The sequence below is a fragment of the Leptodactylus fuscus genome, chromosome 2, assembly GCF_031893055.1.
Source record: "Leptodactylus fuscus isolate aLepFus1 chromosome 2, aLepFus1.hap2, whole genome shotgun sequence".
NCBI lineage: Eukaryota > Metazoa > Chordata > Amphibia > Anura > Leptodactylidae > Leptodactylus > Leptodactylus fuscus.
The window spans coordinates 48,810,528-48,828,141 of record NC_134266.1 but is presented as its reverse complement, the minus strand read 5'-3'; the positions used below and the strand labels follow the sequence as shown (position 1 = coordinate 48,828,141).

General features: G+C 42.2%; 1 protein-coding gene across 8 annotated transcripts in view; it reads left to right on the top strand.

Moving 5' to 3' along the window:
• Positions 1-13,331, top strand: part of ABR (ABR activator of RhoGEF and GTPase) — a 265,327-nt gene extending 251,996 nt beyond the window's left edge. For all 8 annotated transcript variants that reach the window (XM_075263741.1, XM_075263746.1, XM_075263742.1 and 5 more), the window contains 7 exons: positions 5,403-5,462; positions 6,769-6,878; positions 6,995-7,134; positions 7,222-7,356; positions 8,376-8,481; positions 11,804-11,951; positions 12,336-13,331. In XM_075263741.1, coding sequence (XP_075119842.1) covers positions 5,403-5,462; positions 6,769-6,878; positions 6,995-7,134; positions 7,222-7,356; positions 8,376-8,481; positions 11,804-11,951; positions 12,336-12,425 — 789 coding nt within the window. In that variant the 3' untranslated portion in view covers positions 12,426-13,331. The remainder of the gene's footprint in view (positions 1-5,402; positions 5,463-6,768; positions 6,879-6,994; positions 7,135-7,221; positions 7,357-8,375; positions 8,482-11,803; positions 11,952-12,335) is intronic.
• The last annotated feature ends 4,283 nt before the right edge of the window (positions 13,332-17,614 follow it).

The window sequence follows — 17,614 nt, the reverse complement described above, 5'->3', positions numbered from 1 at the left end:
GAGAGAAGCTGAGCTCTGATATATAGGGTTATATGATAGAGGGAGAGAAGCTGAGCTCTGTGATATGCAGTGTTATATGATAGACGAGAGAAGATGAGCTCTGTAATATATAGGGTTATAGGATAGAGGAGAGAAGCTGAGCTCTGTGATATATAGGATTATATGATAGAGGAGAGAAGCTGAGCTGTGTGATATATAGGATTATATGATACAGGGAGAGAAGCTGAGCTCTGTGATATATATTAGTTTATATGATAGAGGAGAGAAGCTGAGCTCTGTGATATATAGGGTTATATGATAGAGGGAGAGAAGCTGAGCTGTGTGATATATAGGGTTATATGATAGAGGGAGAGAAGCTGAGCTGTGTGATAGATTTATATGATATGGAGTTAATCGGGACAGGACTCTCAGGGTAGACCCCGCACAATTCTTCCATATACCTGCACGCTAATAATGGCCCTGGTCTCTGTATACAATATGCTTGCCTGTGAGCTGTCTCCTTTTTATGTTAGGCTTTGTTACTATACTGTTATGGTCAGGTTGACGTCATTTATCCTTGGTTGTAGTAAAAGAACATCCCGTTCTAGGTTTGTATGATTTTGCCCCTGGAGCAGCCCTCCCTCTTATATAAAGCGATATTGTGCCATCTCCATTGAGGAGGTACATAGAGGATAGCCGCTGAAGCATACTGTATTATAGATGCCTTTGGTTAAGCTGCATTCCTATAAAAATCCTAAAGCAATCCTTCCCATAAGTTTCATCATCCGCCCGTGGGGCATAAATCCGACCACAAAGGTGCATTTGTACTTTTTGTTCTTGCCAGGACTAGGTTCCAGCCATGTGTAACAGAGCAGTGCAGATAAATGGCCGCCAGTCCGTTATGTAACGTTGGTATTTCCTCCACATATAGATGTGGTTACAGTGAACGTCTTCAGTTTATCCCTAGGAATGGCCTCCTCCTCGGCCTGGTGGAGCTGCTAATAGGAGATGTGTGTGCCTTCACAATTACATCAATACCCAGTGCCGGCTCATTTCCCCATATTTCCTTTATTCTGCTTACAACTGGCAGGATAATTGGAAACATGCAGCGGGCACCGGCTTCCTGCTCAGGTTGCTGGGTGTCACAGTTTCCATGGATGGCTCCTTATGACTATCATAACATGTCAGATTGAATAACAAGGTCAATGGAGATTGTAAGAAGCAGAATGTGCGGCTTCACCATCCTGTCATACGTCACCATTTCCATACCCGCATTCAGCAGGTTCTCTCTTCCACATCAGGCTCTGTTCACATCTGCACTAATCATTTCTGTTATTTTGCTCCATCATAGAAACAGGGCAATGAAAATAGTGGGAGTTCCAGATCCATCACATAAGGGGCACCAGCCGGGCCGTCGCACACCATTGAGTGTAATTGGAGTGATCAGAGCGTTAGACTATGTGCAGGTTTATTATTTTTTGGTGTTTTGCACCCTTCGATATGACATAACTACTTAGTTATGATCTTGGACAGGGCTTACAAGTGACTGCTGGAGTGTCAGACTGAAGAGCACTGATCAACCATATACGTGATGAATAGGTGCTCGTCTGCATCGGCCTACACAGGCTTATGTATATGGGGTAGATCGATCGCTACTCAAATCTTCTGGAAGGGTTGGGACTAAATGACCTTCTCCATAAGGACCTCTCCACTTGACATGGATCCAGTAGGTGGCACTACCTCAGTTTAGGCCATGTTAGCTAACATACCTTTCACCTTGGCAACTCGTCTGGTATCGTGGTCCAAGTCACAGTAATCCCGGTATGTGCCTCCTAAATGTAAGGGTATGTTCGCACTGAATTTTTTGGAAATGATTTTAAGACGAGAGAAGATTTTTGCCTCAAAATGTGCCTGAAATCTGCTTCTCATTCATTTCGGTTAGAGGCAGTGGCAGATTTTTTTCAGCTAGCAGAATAGAGAAGCCTCCTGCCCTATCTGCAGATGGATTCTGGCTTAAATCCTATTAAAATAAATGGGAGACAGGGTTTGAAGTGTGTTTTATTTTTAAAGCTTAAAAAACTAGAGGCCTCTATGCAAGGATTTTAAAAAAAACAAAAAACTCCCAAAAAACTTTTTTTTAGAAAACCTTAAAATGTTTTAAAATTTGGTTCTAAAGCCTGGGAAAAAAAAGTCTCCATCTCTAAATCATCTGATATGATGTGGGCAGAGAGGACGTCCCGTTATATGACCTTCTGGTGTCAGAAGGGTCTTACCAGGTCTAGTATTCGTGCCCCCAACCCCCCCCCCCCCCCAGAAGACTTCTGTATAGTATGATGGACTACTGCTCAGCATTTTTTGTGAATTCTTAGAATCCATCACATTTGTCCCTGGGTGGGAAATGCTCCTCAATGTGAACATGACCATTCAGCACCATACTGGTACCAGATGACAAGCATTAAAGCTCCGACCTCCAGTAGTATCGCCTGTAGCATAGCACAATACAGACTGTGTTCCCCAGGTGTAGGGCACCATGAATCCAGGATGCCGCGGGCACTACTACAGCTGCCAGCTGGCTATTTGATAAATAAATGGATGTCATCAGCCGGTGATTTACGTCAAAGTAATCTTTCCCTACAGTCTCCGTAGTGTGAATCTCCCCATTGTGCTGCCTGGTCTAGGAGCGAGGTGATGGAGGGGCTGCTTGCGGTGCATTAAGGATCACTACCTGCTGACTCATGAGCGCCGTTCAGCTGAATTGCACTTACTCAAGCTTGTTAGTGGTGCATGCATAATATTCTCCATCCAGTATCTTGCAAGCATGCCTTTGAAGTTGCTCCAGATGGGGGACTCTTGGCTATTTGCTTTTACTGGACGGGCCCTGGAGAGTACAGATGAAACGTGAGAAGATAATTTTATTCCGCTCTGTTACTCCTTGTAAGTACATCACTAGGATGGCATCTCTCGGATTTGTTTGGTAGCAGAGGAAACCATTTGGTAATTTTACATCAAAAAGTCTTGCATATGTGCTGCAGTAAGCCTGGGTTTACACAGGGCAATGGCATATGATAGAAAACTGCACCAGAGAGTGCCCAAAGAAGCACCAGAATCCGAGTACAGTAGTATGCTGGGCGCACCATCCTTCTAATTTGCAGATTCTACATAAATCCACAGCTCGCCCTCCATCTTTTTTTTTTTTTTTTGTAACCTTGTGGATCCCATTATAAGTACAGTATATATTATATAGTGTATACGTATATTATAAGTGTGGTCCTTCAGGCTCATTGCTGTCTGTCATGTGTAGGTTCATCACAGCTTGAATCCTGGAATTTAGAGTGCAGAAGTGAACACAGTCTTACACATTTCCTACATGAATCCAACATTTCCTGGATAACATGGGTGGTCTGACCTGTCTATTATCACATTATCATTGGATATTTTTCCATAAGTTGTAAAGCTTCGTCATTAATGAATTTTGCTCAAAATATAGGGCAATGTATTCTAAACATGATTGCCATGACCAATGTATATTGTCATCTATGGCCAGTATACACAGCAGTAGACCCTGTAGCAGGTATAGTAGTTATATAAATTTAGGAATCAGGGAGTGGGGGGTGTAGGTGTATGACCAATGCTACATCTGTAACTGTACTGGGACAATAATTGGACCATGTTACTCGCTGGGTGATCGTCGCCCCTTCATCTTGCTGAACACAGGTCACAGAACCTGCACCAATCCTCCGGAACTGATGCCTGGGCAAGGATAATCCAATAATATATATTCCTGAAAATACAATGTTCTCATTGCCATTTAAAAAAATAAATAATAATAATCTTCCATTTTAATTCTGTATTTGATCAAAGTAGGAACGTCTTGACGTGTCGCCCAGTAAAATACTAAAATAAGGATGGGCATACTCCAAAGATTTGAGAAATTGGCCTAGTATGCATGCGTTTTCTATGGGGGGAGCATAAGCCTCAGGCAGTGGCTTATCTCCCCCAGAAAATAAAAGGATGGACATGTTAAATATCCACATTCTGATCCTTTTCTCTGAAATATCTGCTGTGGAGGAGAACTAGAAGGCCCCAATACGCTATAGATCGCTGGTGGTCCAGACAGTCTTATATGTAAGGCTGGAGGTGACCGTGGTGTAGGATTTAGTGATACGTCCTCATCCTCCTCCTTGTGTTACAGTGGGTATAGACATCTGCATCAGCGTCTGTGTGTGGTCCTTACACGGGACCTCCCACTATGCTTATATCTATATATATATATATATATCTAAAGAGATCTTCCCTATACTCCGCTCTGGACAGTTGTCTGTACCGCAGAGTATATAACCAGATAGTGAAATGTATTCTGTGTCCATGGAGGGATATTTTTTTTTTGTAACCTTGGGCAAAATAAAGTCAAGCAGGAAATGGCTGTCTGCGTTTCCCAGGGATTATAAATAGATGAGAAAATGTTTGGTAGACCCTATTGAGATAGAAACGTGAACTTTCAGCTTCTCGCCTGTTTATCCCATGGCTAATTGGATAGAATGGATTTCCTCTTGAGGCCGACGGAAACACTTGCAGTTTTCTGACAGGTGTAAAAATAGATCTGAGGGCAGCGCCAGGTGCTTTGTTCTACCTTTAGTAAAGGTTTGTGGCTTCTACCATTGTATTGTTGGCCTTAATGTCATTGTATAGTCGAAAAATGTCAAAGTATTGTCAATGCTAAACAAGCCAGGAATCTGTTGTGTTACTGGATTCTGCTTTTCTTCCATATTCCAGCATTTGACTGCTTTACCTTGCAGCTCTGGGTTCCTGAGATTGTCTGACTAGGGTCCGTATATGTATGGAGTTTAGTCTTTACTGTGCCCCTAGCAGGGTTGTAGCTATAGGAATTCTAGGGGTAGAAATTGCTATTGGGCCCTTGAGCCTGAGGGGGCCTAAGTACTCTTTACAATATAAAATGATACCAGTGTCATAGATAGCACATGGTATGTGTTAGCCCATTACAAATTTTGCAGTGGAGCCCAGGAGCTTCATGTTACTCCACTGCCTATGTCTTATTCTCCGTCTCCGGAAGCCCCCTAAATCTACCTCCCAGGTGTATTCTGTTCCCTACCCTGTTTACTTCCATTATTCGCCTCTGTACCCTCACCACCACTTGGGGTAGAGATGGGCACCCTTAGGTGCTGAGCCATATAACAACCGTTGTGCCTTATACTCTGATAGTCACATTCACGGGTTCTCAGTGGGTACAATGATTGTGGTTGTTGTGGTATATGTTGGCACTATATAAGTAATAAGACTTTAAGGTGTGGCTATTTGCTAAGAGTTTGTCTTCTTCTGAAGTGATGGTGTATATCTGTGTTATATAATAGGAACATATTTTGGGGCACAAGGCTTATTTGTTTGTTTTTTTTTCTTTTTAATAGCTGGATCCTCAAGCTGTGCAAAGCAAGAACTGGCATGTGGATGTGATCGAGATGAATGGGGTAAGGCATATATACAATGCATTATATTGGTTGACCCATCAAAGAGGTAGTCCAGACATGTAAATAAAGGAATAGAGCAATACTCCTCTTACCGATCGCCTGCCCCTCCATCTGACACTTCCCTGTCCCTGGCAGTGCCTCTATTTTTTGCCTTCAGTGATGACGTCCTAACATGGCGGCAATCACTGGCAACATAGAGACTAGCAGGGCAGCGGGAATCTTCAGAACAGGAGGGACAGGGCATTGGTACAGAGAATACTACATGTTATTATTTTTTTTCCTATTCTAAGCAGTTTTTAATAAAAGACTGGACAACCAGCTGGACTTGTACAGCTGTATTACCTGTCATGTGTGAAGCATGGAGGCTCAGTGGTTAGCACAGTGTGTTGGGCGTTTGTGCAGGTGCTCCGGTTTCCAGTAATAGCCATTGTCGTCTCTCCTACATAGACATTGCTGACACCTGCACACACTTTTATTTTTTCATTTTGCAAACCATATTAAAGTACTTGTCACCCTGTGGTTAATAATTTACTGAATCATAATGCTATCAAATATTTGTTAGAAAAATTCCCCAGACTTGAGTTATATTTGATTTGGAAATATGTCAGAGAATTTTCTTTGGCTGCCATCAGTCCAATCTCTGTCAATTGGTGTAAATGTTAACTAAACCAGTCCACATACCCCATTAAAGGGATGGTCCGGTGCTTTCTGAGGATAGGTAATTGTGGTCTGACCCCCACAGATCATCTGATCGAGGCGTGAGTACCGTGACCTTTTGTTACTGCTGTGACCCCTCCCCTGTGTATATAGCATGCTGTGATTTTTCCTAGAGGCTGTTTGATGTAATTACAGCCTCATTACATTCACTTCTATGGGATGGAGCTGTAATTATATCACACAGTCACTATAAATCAGGCAGTGTGCGATGAAAACAGTGAAGGGGTCATAGCACTCGCTAAAGTCAAACAGCTGATCAGCAAGGGTCCTGGGTGTTGGACCCCCACTCATTTTTTTATTGATCTTACCTTAAGCATTGATCATTAGCAAAAAAACAAAAAAAACTGGAGAATGGTTAAGCTCAGTCACTTCTACTGGTGAGAAAAGCTTTACTTACAGAGAGATCCAAATACATCACAGCGTCATGGATTCCACCCTAGTGTGAACAGAGCCTTAACACGCCATCTCTACGTATACTGTAAACACTGATCCATAGCCGTTACAAAACTTGTCCTAAGAATCATCACGTTCATTGGTTTATACGTTATATAATATATATATATTTATTTTTATTTTTTTTAATGACCAGATTAAAGTGGAGTTTTCCATGAAGTTTAGCAGCCGGGACATGAGCTTGAAAAGGACGCCCTCTAAAAAGCAGACTGGTGTTTTTGGAGTTAAAATCAGTGTGGTAACAAAGTAAGTAGACCCCAATATCATCCTTACCTCTTAGATTTACAGAGCGTTCATTAAAGCCAAGTGTGCCAAGCTTATTACCGCTCCTCTAATGAGCACGCTTCTGTCTCCTCTGCCAGGCGGGAAAGATCCAAGGTGCCATATATAGTCCGTCAATGTATAGAGGAGGTGGAGAAACGGGGCATTGAGGAGGTTGGGATTTACAGAATATCTGGAGTGGCCACTGATATCCAGGCCTTGAAAGCTGCATTTGATGCCAGTAAGTTGAATGCATATACAATATAACATATAATAAAGTTTCCTGCTAGGATCTTCTCTCCTGAGGTTTCTCTTCTTTCTTTCTTAGATAATAAGGACATTCTGATGATGCTTAGTGATATGGACATCAATGCCATCGCCGGAACATTAAAACTTTATTTCCGGGAGCTCCCAGAACCTCTCCTTACAGACAAGCTCTATCTGGCATTTATGGAAGGGATTGGTACGTTACGCCATCATTCTACTTCTATATTCTTCCGATATACTCAAGATCTGTATAAGTCACTCAGCAGTTCATCTGAGCCTGATGGACGAATGTCCTATAAAACCTACTGTAGATCTGTGATAGTTCAGTTCACCTTGGGCTCTATTCAGATCTGGGCTGCCTTTATTTGTTCTGATCCGACACAGGAGGTGAACAACAAAAGCACCAGAACTTTAAAATGACAGAGCCCAAAAGATCCCGGTGTTTACAATGAGGTCTATTGGACTTCCGCTCTGACATCCGTCATTTCGGCAAGATTTAAAGTCCTTTATCTGCAATCTTTAACATATTTTGTGACTGAGCCTTATAATGGAGTCTTCATCTTATCCTTAGCTACAGTTGTTCCAGAAAATGCAGCGATAAACAGACTGTTTCTCGTTCCAAACATGGTTGTGTGAACAGAGTCTAAGGCAAGATGCACACAAACCTAATGTGGGTGTATCTCGACCACAAATCCTGTGCCGATCCCGGGTCTGATCACCATAACTAGCATTATATATGATGATATTAGTTTGGGTGATCTGATCTGAAATCAGTCTGATTTCATGATGTGGAAATGCCTACATAGTATATTTTGTGAACTTGGATTTATGTGTAAAGGAATGACCCCTTCCACCGTGTAGCACTCCCCAATGGCATCATCTTCCTATATAAAGTGATAGTGTTAGCTTTTCTACACTATAGTGGACAATGGGAAAGCTATTTACAGAAAAAAGTGACAGATCAGTATTTGTTTATTCCATTTAATGCTTGTTAATATCTTCAATATGGTAAACTTGACGTATTTAGACAGTGTATGTCTGCATATGTACATGCCTCAAAGATAAGCCATTTGTAGGCCTGGACCTAGACATGAATGCGTCTTGATGGGTTTTGGGGCAGCTGTTTACAAAGCTGCATTGTTGGATTTATCCTCTGTTTAATTGTGCACCGCTTGTGATTTCTATTCTAATCCTCTTGTGTTTCCATGGTTACAGCTCTGTCTGATCCAGCTGCCAAGGAAAACTGCATGATGCACCTTCTGCGGTCCCTGCCTGAGCCTAATCTTATGACCTTCCTATTCTTGCTTCAGCACTTGAAAAGGTAACTAGATAAAGAACTGAGTCCCTAAAAACAGATGATATAATAAATTACTTTAGGTCATCAGAGTGGTCATCGTGACCTCAGATTCTTCTAAAGCCTCTGGACACCTTTGCACTGACATATTTTATTGTTTATTTGCTTCCTAAATGCAAAATTAAGCAATGTGTTAAGTAGTTGTCTTCCTTCTTTTTTGCTGATGTAGAACCTGTTTAACACCTGTACATAGCAGGCTCTGCTGCTGCTTCTGAGAAACAGCAGTGGGGAAGGGGATGAAATTGTAGGCAGAAAAAAAATCAGCATGTGTAAAATGGGAATCTTCCAAGTTTTCAGAGATTACAGAGCACATAGGCTGAACTGTATTAGAGTATAAATAGGGGGGCTCTGTATTAAAAGTATGAAGAGAGAACCAGCTGACTCTACAGGAGCCAGGGGACAAAATCACACATGTCTGTGATTCAATGTATGCCAGAATATTTATGAAGGTAGCCAGAAACTTAAAGGGAGTCTATCACCAGAACCAGCAGATAGATAGGTTAGGGTCACCTGAATTAAAATGCGGTTACCCTTTGTGAACCGGTGCCCCTGTTGTCAAGAGATTGCTGGTTTTTGTCAACATGCAAATGTGCTCTTTGGAGCAACAGGGGTGTTACCACTTGCCTCTATGAAGTAATTATGATGTCCCTGTTGCTCCAAATAGTTCATTTGCACGTTGATATAAAATAGTGATATCTCTGCAATAGATATACAAGGGGAAAACACAGGTTAGGGCCACCTGAACCAAACAATCTGTGTGAGTGGCTGGGTTCTGGGGACCCCCTTTAAGTGCTTTTAACTTGAGTTAAACACAAATATATGTAAAAAGCATTTCCACAAAACATATGATAGATGTCCGTAGCCTTTAAAGTAGTCTACGTTTTGGCACTTGCTGCTTTCCGTCAGTCTGTATACACAGGTGGATGGTGTGCAGTTGTATTTCTGGAACATTTTTCTTACTTTCTATCACAGTGTTGTGTATGATTGATATTACTATTGGCCGGATTGCTTACACTTCACAGCACTTAATCTCCACAATCCCATCTGCCTATGTCAGGCTGACTTTATAGTGAAATAGCCAACGCTCCGTCCAGGTAATGATCGTGACTGGAACATGGAACATTGTTAGTCACAAATTGTTCCTTGGTTACAAATCTTTTTCAAGTTAGTTTTGCATGAGAACCAGGCCAAGAGTTTGGAGGGAAAGTCAAGTTTTCCATCTGAGAGACGGGTACTCGCCAGCTCCCACATCTGCTGCCTTGGAGGGCGACCAGTTCAGGAGGGGAAACTGAGCAGCTGTTTTTCTCATAGAAACGTCTCAGATTATGTGTGGCAGAACCTTAAAAGGGGAGCGTGTACATTGGTGGGAAAGTACAATGTGCTGCAGCAAGTGTCCTGGCAGAAAACTAGGCCGCACTAGAACTATCTGACAGATTAATAAAGAAGCAGTGTCCTTTACTGTTTCCTCCACACAACATGGTATCATGGTGCCAGGTCAAGAGACACATGAGAGGTTTACAGAACTAGTGATGTCCCTCAGCAGTTCTGTCTAGAGAGCTATATGGACTGCATTGTACAGAGATGTCGTCACCCCGCAAATTTTACCATCAGTATTGTCCACATTGTACAATAACCAGGTTTATAGAGGGTCCGTCACCTCTCCTGATTTGTCTACTTTAGTACATACTTGAATTCCCCCATAATATAACAATTCTGGGGCCTGTTTCCCCTAGACCTGTTATTATTCCTGGAAATGAATGAATTCTAGTTTACAAGTAGGTGTTACTAATCCCCTTCTCCGTGAGGTCCCTACACAGTCTAAGCCTACATTCACCTGAACATCGTATACAGCCATCACACAGATGTATTACCGTATCAGTGCATGGGGGCTCAACAATATTGAACAATATTTTGACGGTCCATTGTCACAGACTGTCAAAATATAAGTCATGCTCCATTGTTGTCTGTTTTCACAGTTCTTTCCATACGATACAATGTAGGGAATGCAGGAAAAAAAGCCATCCCCATGTGCAAAATGGCTATGAAAAATGGATGATTTTCACATTCTTTTGCCCTTCTAAATCCCACTTCTTTTTTTTTTTGCCCCCACATAATATGCAAGCCCCTTTTTTAGCCCATTGCATGAAACATGACCCTCTCTTTTTTTGTCCCACAACACAATATATAACCTACTTTTTTCTGCTCCCCTCCTCCTTAAATGTTATACAGTATAACTCCATTTTTCTGGACCACCACTTGGCATATGACCCCCTTTTATACCCCACACACAATATATGACCACACCTTTTTTAAAAAAAAAAAAAAAAAAACACAACCTACCACCATTAAGTTTAACACCATCTTTTTCCTCCCACCCCGATTGCCGCCCCCCAGTTTATTCCATGAAGCGCTGCCTGAGGCCATTGCCCTGCATGTGAATGTAGGCTAATACGGTCAACAATTTTTAATCAGTGTCAAATATTTTAGGGGCACCTGTCTGACAGGAAGGTAACACAAAGTGGTCTAAGAAAAGATAAGTGAGGAGAGCGGGCTCCAGAGTGGTGGCTGAACAAGATACATGACAATAATGATATCAGGACAGTTGCGCACAAGCCTATGCCGATGAATGAGTGGCCCTTTTATAAATGCAGAAAATAGGAGAGGGACAGGTAGAACAAGGAGAAGCTAAAGGGAGACAATTAAAAAGGAGGGGTTTGGGGGAACTTCACAGAATTATCAGAGTCTTATTAATTGAGCAGATCATCAATGTGATCTAGTGGAGATCCCCAACCAACAGTGCCAGAGCCAGGCAGGGTATTTCCAGAATGGAGGAAAAACGGGCTGAGAGCATACAAAGCAAAGGCAAACCACTAACAGTATAGACGTCACTAACATGAGAGCCGAAAGTGATCCTTGGTGATGACATGGGCATCGAGACAGGTGAGTGAATGGCTGTAGTGGTCAGGTGAATGGAGGACATGACATCATCACTACAGGAATAGCGGGGACCAGAGCGGAGGGAGGTTTAAAGAATGTGTAATAGTTCTGTAATAATTCTAATAATTCCTGTTCTTAAGTCATGTATTTAAAAACCCCAGAGAGCCCCTGTAACATCTCCCTGGCTGGACAATAACCGAGTTCCAGCTGCCTCATAAACAGATGCTTCAAAGCCAAATACCTAGGTGAAGCTGCCAGTATGAACACGTGCCAGAAGGATTCGGTTTTGTTTTCATGTATTTGCAGCCTGACTTTTATCAAACAAACATTTCTTTCTATTTCTTTTTCCTAGGGTTGCAGAGAAAGAGCCGATCAACAAGATGTCACTCCATAACTTGGCCACTGTCTTTGGTCCTACATTACTAAGGCCTTCTGAGGTGGAAAGTAAAGGTCACACAAACCTGGCATCGGATATCTGGTCGCATGATGTTATGGCACAGGTAACAATCCAAGTCATACTTTTACCTGCTGACTTCTAACTGCACTGTGGATATGGCAGACACTTAAAGGGCTTGTCCAGGAGAGAACATATTTATTTTTATTATATATATAAGGCCACTTCTCTGATGTTTTCCCAGCACAGTCTGATATCTCGATAGATAATAGATAGGTAGGAGATAGATAGATAGATAGATAGATAGATAGATAGATAGATAGATAAATAGATACTGTATCCATATGTGTGCGCACATGTACATATTATTTTCCATTACCATTCTGAGCCATTTCTAGACATATTTCATCAGACAGACATCACCTTCAGCAATGTCTACATAATCAGCAGATCCCACAGATTATTCCATTGCTTGTTTTTCCGTCCCCAGGTCCAGGTTCTCCTTTATTACCTGCAGCATCCCCCGATCAGTTTCTCTGAGCTGAAGAGGAACACCCTGTACTACTCCACAGACGTGTGAGCCTGCTCCTCCTCCATCCAGGAGAAGACCAGGCCGCTCTGCTTCTCTCTGTACATTTGGCAAAGGACATTCGGAGGAAAGAGTAGGACCCCACCACCCCGAGCGCCCCTCATCTTGCATTTCTTGAATCCTTTTGTACAGAAAAGTGGAAACAAAAAAGAAAATGAGCCAGCACTGTGCTCCCCTTGTAATGAGCTGTATTTTGTATATTGGTTTTCAGGCATTATTTTATGTAGGAGCACATGGCCCAGGAGGAGCAGAGCTTTGGAGAACTTTTTCTTCTTGTCATCCACATTCCTTGATGTGAGTAAAACTGTTTGGGAAATTCTTTACAACTCTGCCGACCTAAAGGGGTCTTTTAACCTGCCATATTCTCAAGATCTTGTGCTGGAGACTGCAAACTGCACTGTATCCTTCCTCCCCTCGGGGACCACAGGGGCCAAACATGAAAGGGACTGTTTGATGAGTGCCCCCCGCACATGGAGAGTGGAGGTTGATAAACATTGGGATGTTCCGCCGCGTTCTGCGATATTTTCCTTCATAGACTTGGCAGCAGACAGGCGGACTCTCTGCCCTAACATTTTTAATTCTAAACAGTTGCCATGAAGTTCTCTTCTACTCTTGTCTTCTATTGTGAATGAAAAAGTGCTTTTGGTCCTTTTTAATTTTCTTTTCCTGGTGGATATGTCACTTGTGATTTTGCTGCTTTGAAAAGGTGGTACGTCTCTGTTACTCCGCTGGGCATGACGAAACGACTGCACAGCAACTGGCGAGGTGGCACATCTGCCCCAGATCAGATACATCACATTCAGCTGTCCCACACTGAAACCAAACACTTGCACCGCCCCTTCTGAAATTACCTTTAAGTTTATTGAGAAAGTTAAATTATAAAGACGGTCAAAATGTCGCATGTTGTTATATCCTTTCTTATTCCAGCAACGGGCACACAGGGCCTATACACAGCACATCCATAGATAAATAAGATCTGGCCATAGACACAAGATGTAGATCAGCTGATCCAAGACCAGCCTATCATCTGATATGTATGGGGGCCTTACAGCTACATATGACAAGGAAGCAGAGAGTTGAGCATGTTCAATTACAACATGCCCGATCCCGTTGAAGTGCGGTATCTGACCATGGACTTGTTCCCCTCTCCCTGTTAGGCTGACAGGATCACTACTGTATATTTCCTACCCTAGTTATACTGTAGATGGTGAGGAATACTGGAATCCACATATAGGACCCTACAGATCATGGAACGATTGTGGCTATGCTCATGACGACATCGGATGTTATTGTTGGTATTTACCTGGATTTAATGTGTAAGGAATGTTCCTAATATGTAAGAATATTCCTATTTTTAATAAGAGGTATTTGTTCTAAAGTTTCCCTGACAATAAGCACATCGTGGTTCGTCCTGTCACTGGGACCCCCCACCTGGCAGTAAGTTTTCAGTTCTTCTGTAGCAAGATCACAAAGTAAATGAAGGGGATTGTCCAAGATTAGAAAATCCATGGCCAGAACCTGCCCCACACCTGTACATGGGTTATGTCTGGTATTTCAGCTCCACTCTATTGCAGTATACAGGGCTGGGCTGTAATACCATATACAACATGTTTATTGTGACTGCTACTTTAGAAGAAAGAAGCCGTGTTTTCTCTAGTTCTGTACAAGCCCTGTATGTATTGCACAGTTGCTATTGGTGGTCTTGTTTGTGTAATGCACAATGCTGGTGTCCCTTATTGCTCCTCCATTCTTACATATACATGAGGTGATCCATGGCAGCGCATTGTGAGGTTTTGTTGCTTCTGTTTTTAAGTTTCCTTTTTTGCTCCTATTTATTTGTTAAAAAAAATAAATAAAAGCAAAGCAAACAAGAAAGAAAAGTCGAGGGCAGGGTAACATACTATGTAAGGAATCCGGAGTGCTCCAGGTATATAACTGCATGACTCAGCTGTCATTTTACATTGAGAAATAGGACAGGGATACGTCTTTACCTACAGGGGTCTAAGTACTGGGACCCCCATCAATTACTAGAGACAGGGCCCCCCTATGTGAATGGTGCAGTAGTACAAAGTACAGCCTTCCGTCAGTCCTTAAGTGAATAAACCATTGGACATATATATATATATATATATATATATATATATATATATATATACACACTACTGCTCTATTCACACATTTTAATGGATTCTGCAGGTCCCCGTGGTCAGACCCCCTGTGATCAGATGCTCATATCCAATCCTTTGAATAGGAAATAATATTTGTCAGTGGGAAAAGCCCTTTAACCAACCCTGCACTTATCAGGGAACCTTCCAGTGTGCAAAACTCCTAAAATGACACCCTGGCCTATGTCCTAGTTGTCACTATGGGGTTAATTCATTAAATAGCATCTTCCTGATCTATGCCCTGGCTGTCATTATGGGGTTAATTTTTTGCAATTAATGCTACTGTTAACGCAAAAACGGGAGCCTGCTGTTGGTCACTGTAGATATCTCTGTGCCGGGCAGTAGACCTGGAGGACGTCTGATCTGTGTACTGTATAGTGCTATATATGTGGCACATAGGGTAGGCTGGCTATGTGTAATGCCAATTATTAGCTTTACAAATGAAAGGGAATTGGTCCGCTCCCCTAGTGCTAGGTGTTGCCCTTCTTGTGTCTTCTCCCAGGAGGTCTCTCTGTCCTGTCCTCAGACTATTCCTCCCTCTGGGTTAGTGGATGTTTGGCCCTGTCTGACCACAGTTTGCTAGGATACGGGTTCATTTAATAATGATCTGGTCATTTTAATATTCAGTAAATGTTGTGTCTCCGGCTTCTGTTTTATTTCTGAAAAGAATGAGGGTGACGTCATCACACCAGTCAGCACTGGAGGAGTATCTGTATTATATACGTCCTAGTGCCCAGATCTGCTACTACAGGAATCCTTTATACTACAGCATACATGTAATACAGATGTGTCTGTCCTTACCTATTCTCTTGGTTCCCCATATCCTGAGATGTGTAACATGAGATGAACAGCTTTTATACAAACCTAAAATATGACTGTGTGATACTGAGCCACGAGACGTCTAACCTATATGTGTATACGTGGCCACTCGGTGGCGGTGCTGTGAACTGCAGCCTGTCATGAGTTTTGCTAGCATGTTACAATTTTGTATTGAATTGCTCTCATGATAAATGGGGTAACTTTAACCAAATTAAGGTAAAGGTGGACACATCTATAAACTGTTCCTAAATGTCAGCTATCTGTATACAGCAATGGTTAATACTATTAATATGGCGGCAGTGATTCCAAAAGCACAAAATAAAAAGGCTCCAGATCTGAGACATTGGATAGAAGACGTCCAGCTCGGCATTGCGAGACCACACGGGAGATGTCCTCGTCCCCCAATACTGTAAGCTCAACTAAACTCTTCAGACTCAGATGCTATTCACACTTGCCATGTTATTCCTGAAAACAGAACCAGATCCTTAAAATATCTGGTGGCCAAATATATTATATTCTTAGGCTGGTTCTAGACTGCAAAATCTTCAGGTTTCTCATAGTTACAGGAAGTCTGTGTATTGTGGCCATGATACCGATCTTGTCTAATGGAGCTTACGTGTAATGGAGCCCATGTGACGGTTACTCAGATGTGGGTACTACAGGCCTATGTAGGAGCTGCACATGTAACACCAAACATGTGGTTGCATCCCAATGAAGGAAATATATTCCCAAAACACCTTCATTTCCAGGCTGAGATCTGATCCTGTGTAATGCTCCATGTATAGATCCCACATGATGCCGTAATAATCATATCCGAAAGAGTGACAACTTCCCCAGCTCTAGTGTATACTACTGGGCAGAAAACCTCACCTGAGGGAACACTAAACCTAAAAATCTCAGAAATAAGGAAATCTAAAAAAAACATTCAAGGCCCTGAGAAAAAAAATAAATTGTAAACTAGTTCCTGGCCCATAATCTCCTGGTGTTTGGCTCAAAACGATAGGGATTGGCTTCCCGTGTACCAGCCCAAAACCATCCTCTGTTCACAAACTTTCTGATTAGCGTAGACTAAGACTCTATGCACACGGGTCAAACTGGGATGAAAAATCAATTTCCTGACCCGAACTCAGTCAGGAAACTGTTTATTGTATGGACGGTGAAGCCGTGAGCAGGCCGGGACTCCCAGGATCATAGATAACCATGATGAGGAGTCTCAGCCTCTTAACTGGGTTTTAGTCAGAGAATCTGGCTGATATACTGAGCTAATTTTCCAGTCCAGATTGCCCTGTGTGCATGAGGCCTAAGGCCACTTTCACACTGTTAGGTAGCCTTCACATGGAGTAAATGCGTGTGTATTTTTGCAAAATGCATGTGTAAAAATAAAGACTTCCATTGACTTCAATGACATTTTACAGGCGTATTTTTACACGTGTACATTGCAAAAATACACGCGCGTTTACTCCGTGTGTAGGCTCCCTTAGTCAGTTTTTTGCATCAGTGTTTGTAGCTTAAGCCATGAAGACTGCAGAGAAAAACTGTCATGGGAAAGTTTCTACATGTTATAGTCCAAGTCCTGGTTTTGGTGCACAAATACTGATGCGAAATACTGACTGTGAAACTAGCCGAAGCGGATGGATTTGTAGCACAATATAGGTCAGACCCTAGTGAGATACCAAGTGGTCCCTTATTAGTCTTATTTACATGTTGTTCTCCTTTAATGTCAGTGTCTGTGGAAGCCGTTGTTGTACAGTCTCACACTCCACTATATAAGGGAGTCCATCTTGGATTAGCAACGATTCTCAGCTTTGATCATCTCCTTCACTTCTCCGGTCATTTTTCCATGATGCAGTCTTAGACTCTGTTTCTGTATTAATGACCTTCATAAATGTTAATGTCGTCTCAAGAACATGATGAACCGCAGGCGAGTGTAGGTCATCTGGCAGAACTCGCTGCGTCCTGTTATTGGGTTATTCTGGTAAATCCATCAGCCCTTCCAGCTGGAGGGTTTAGAAGAAGCTTTGCCTACTATAAAGTTTACTATTAGTGTCTGTATAACCACTCAGCGCCTGTACGCAGGGGGTCGGATAGATTTACGTCTCCAGATATCTCACATGTCCACCATTTAGTGAAGGAGATTCAGCAAATCCCTAATGGCACATTGTGGTGTAACATATACCAGTCTTGATAGAATCTCAC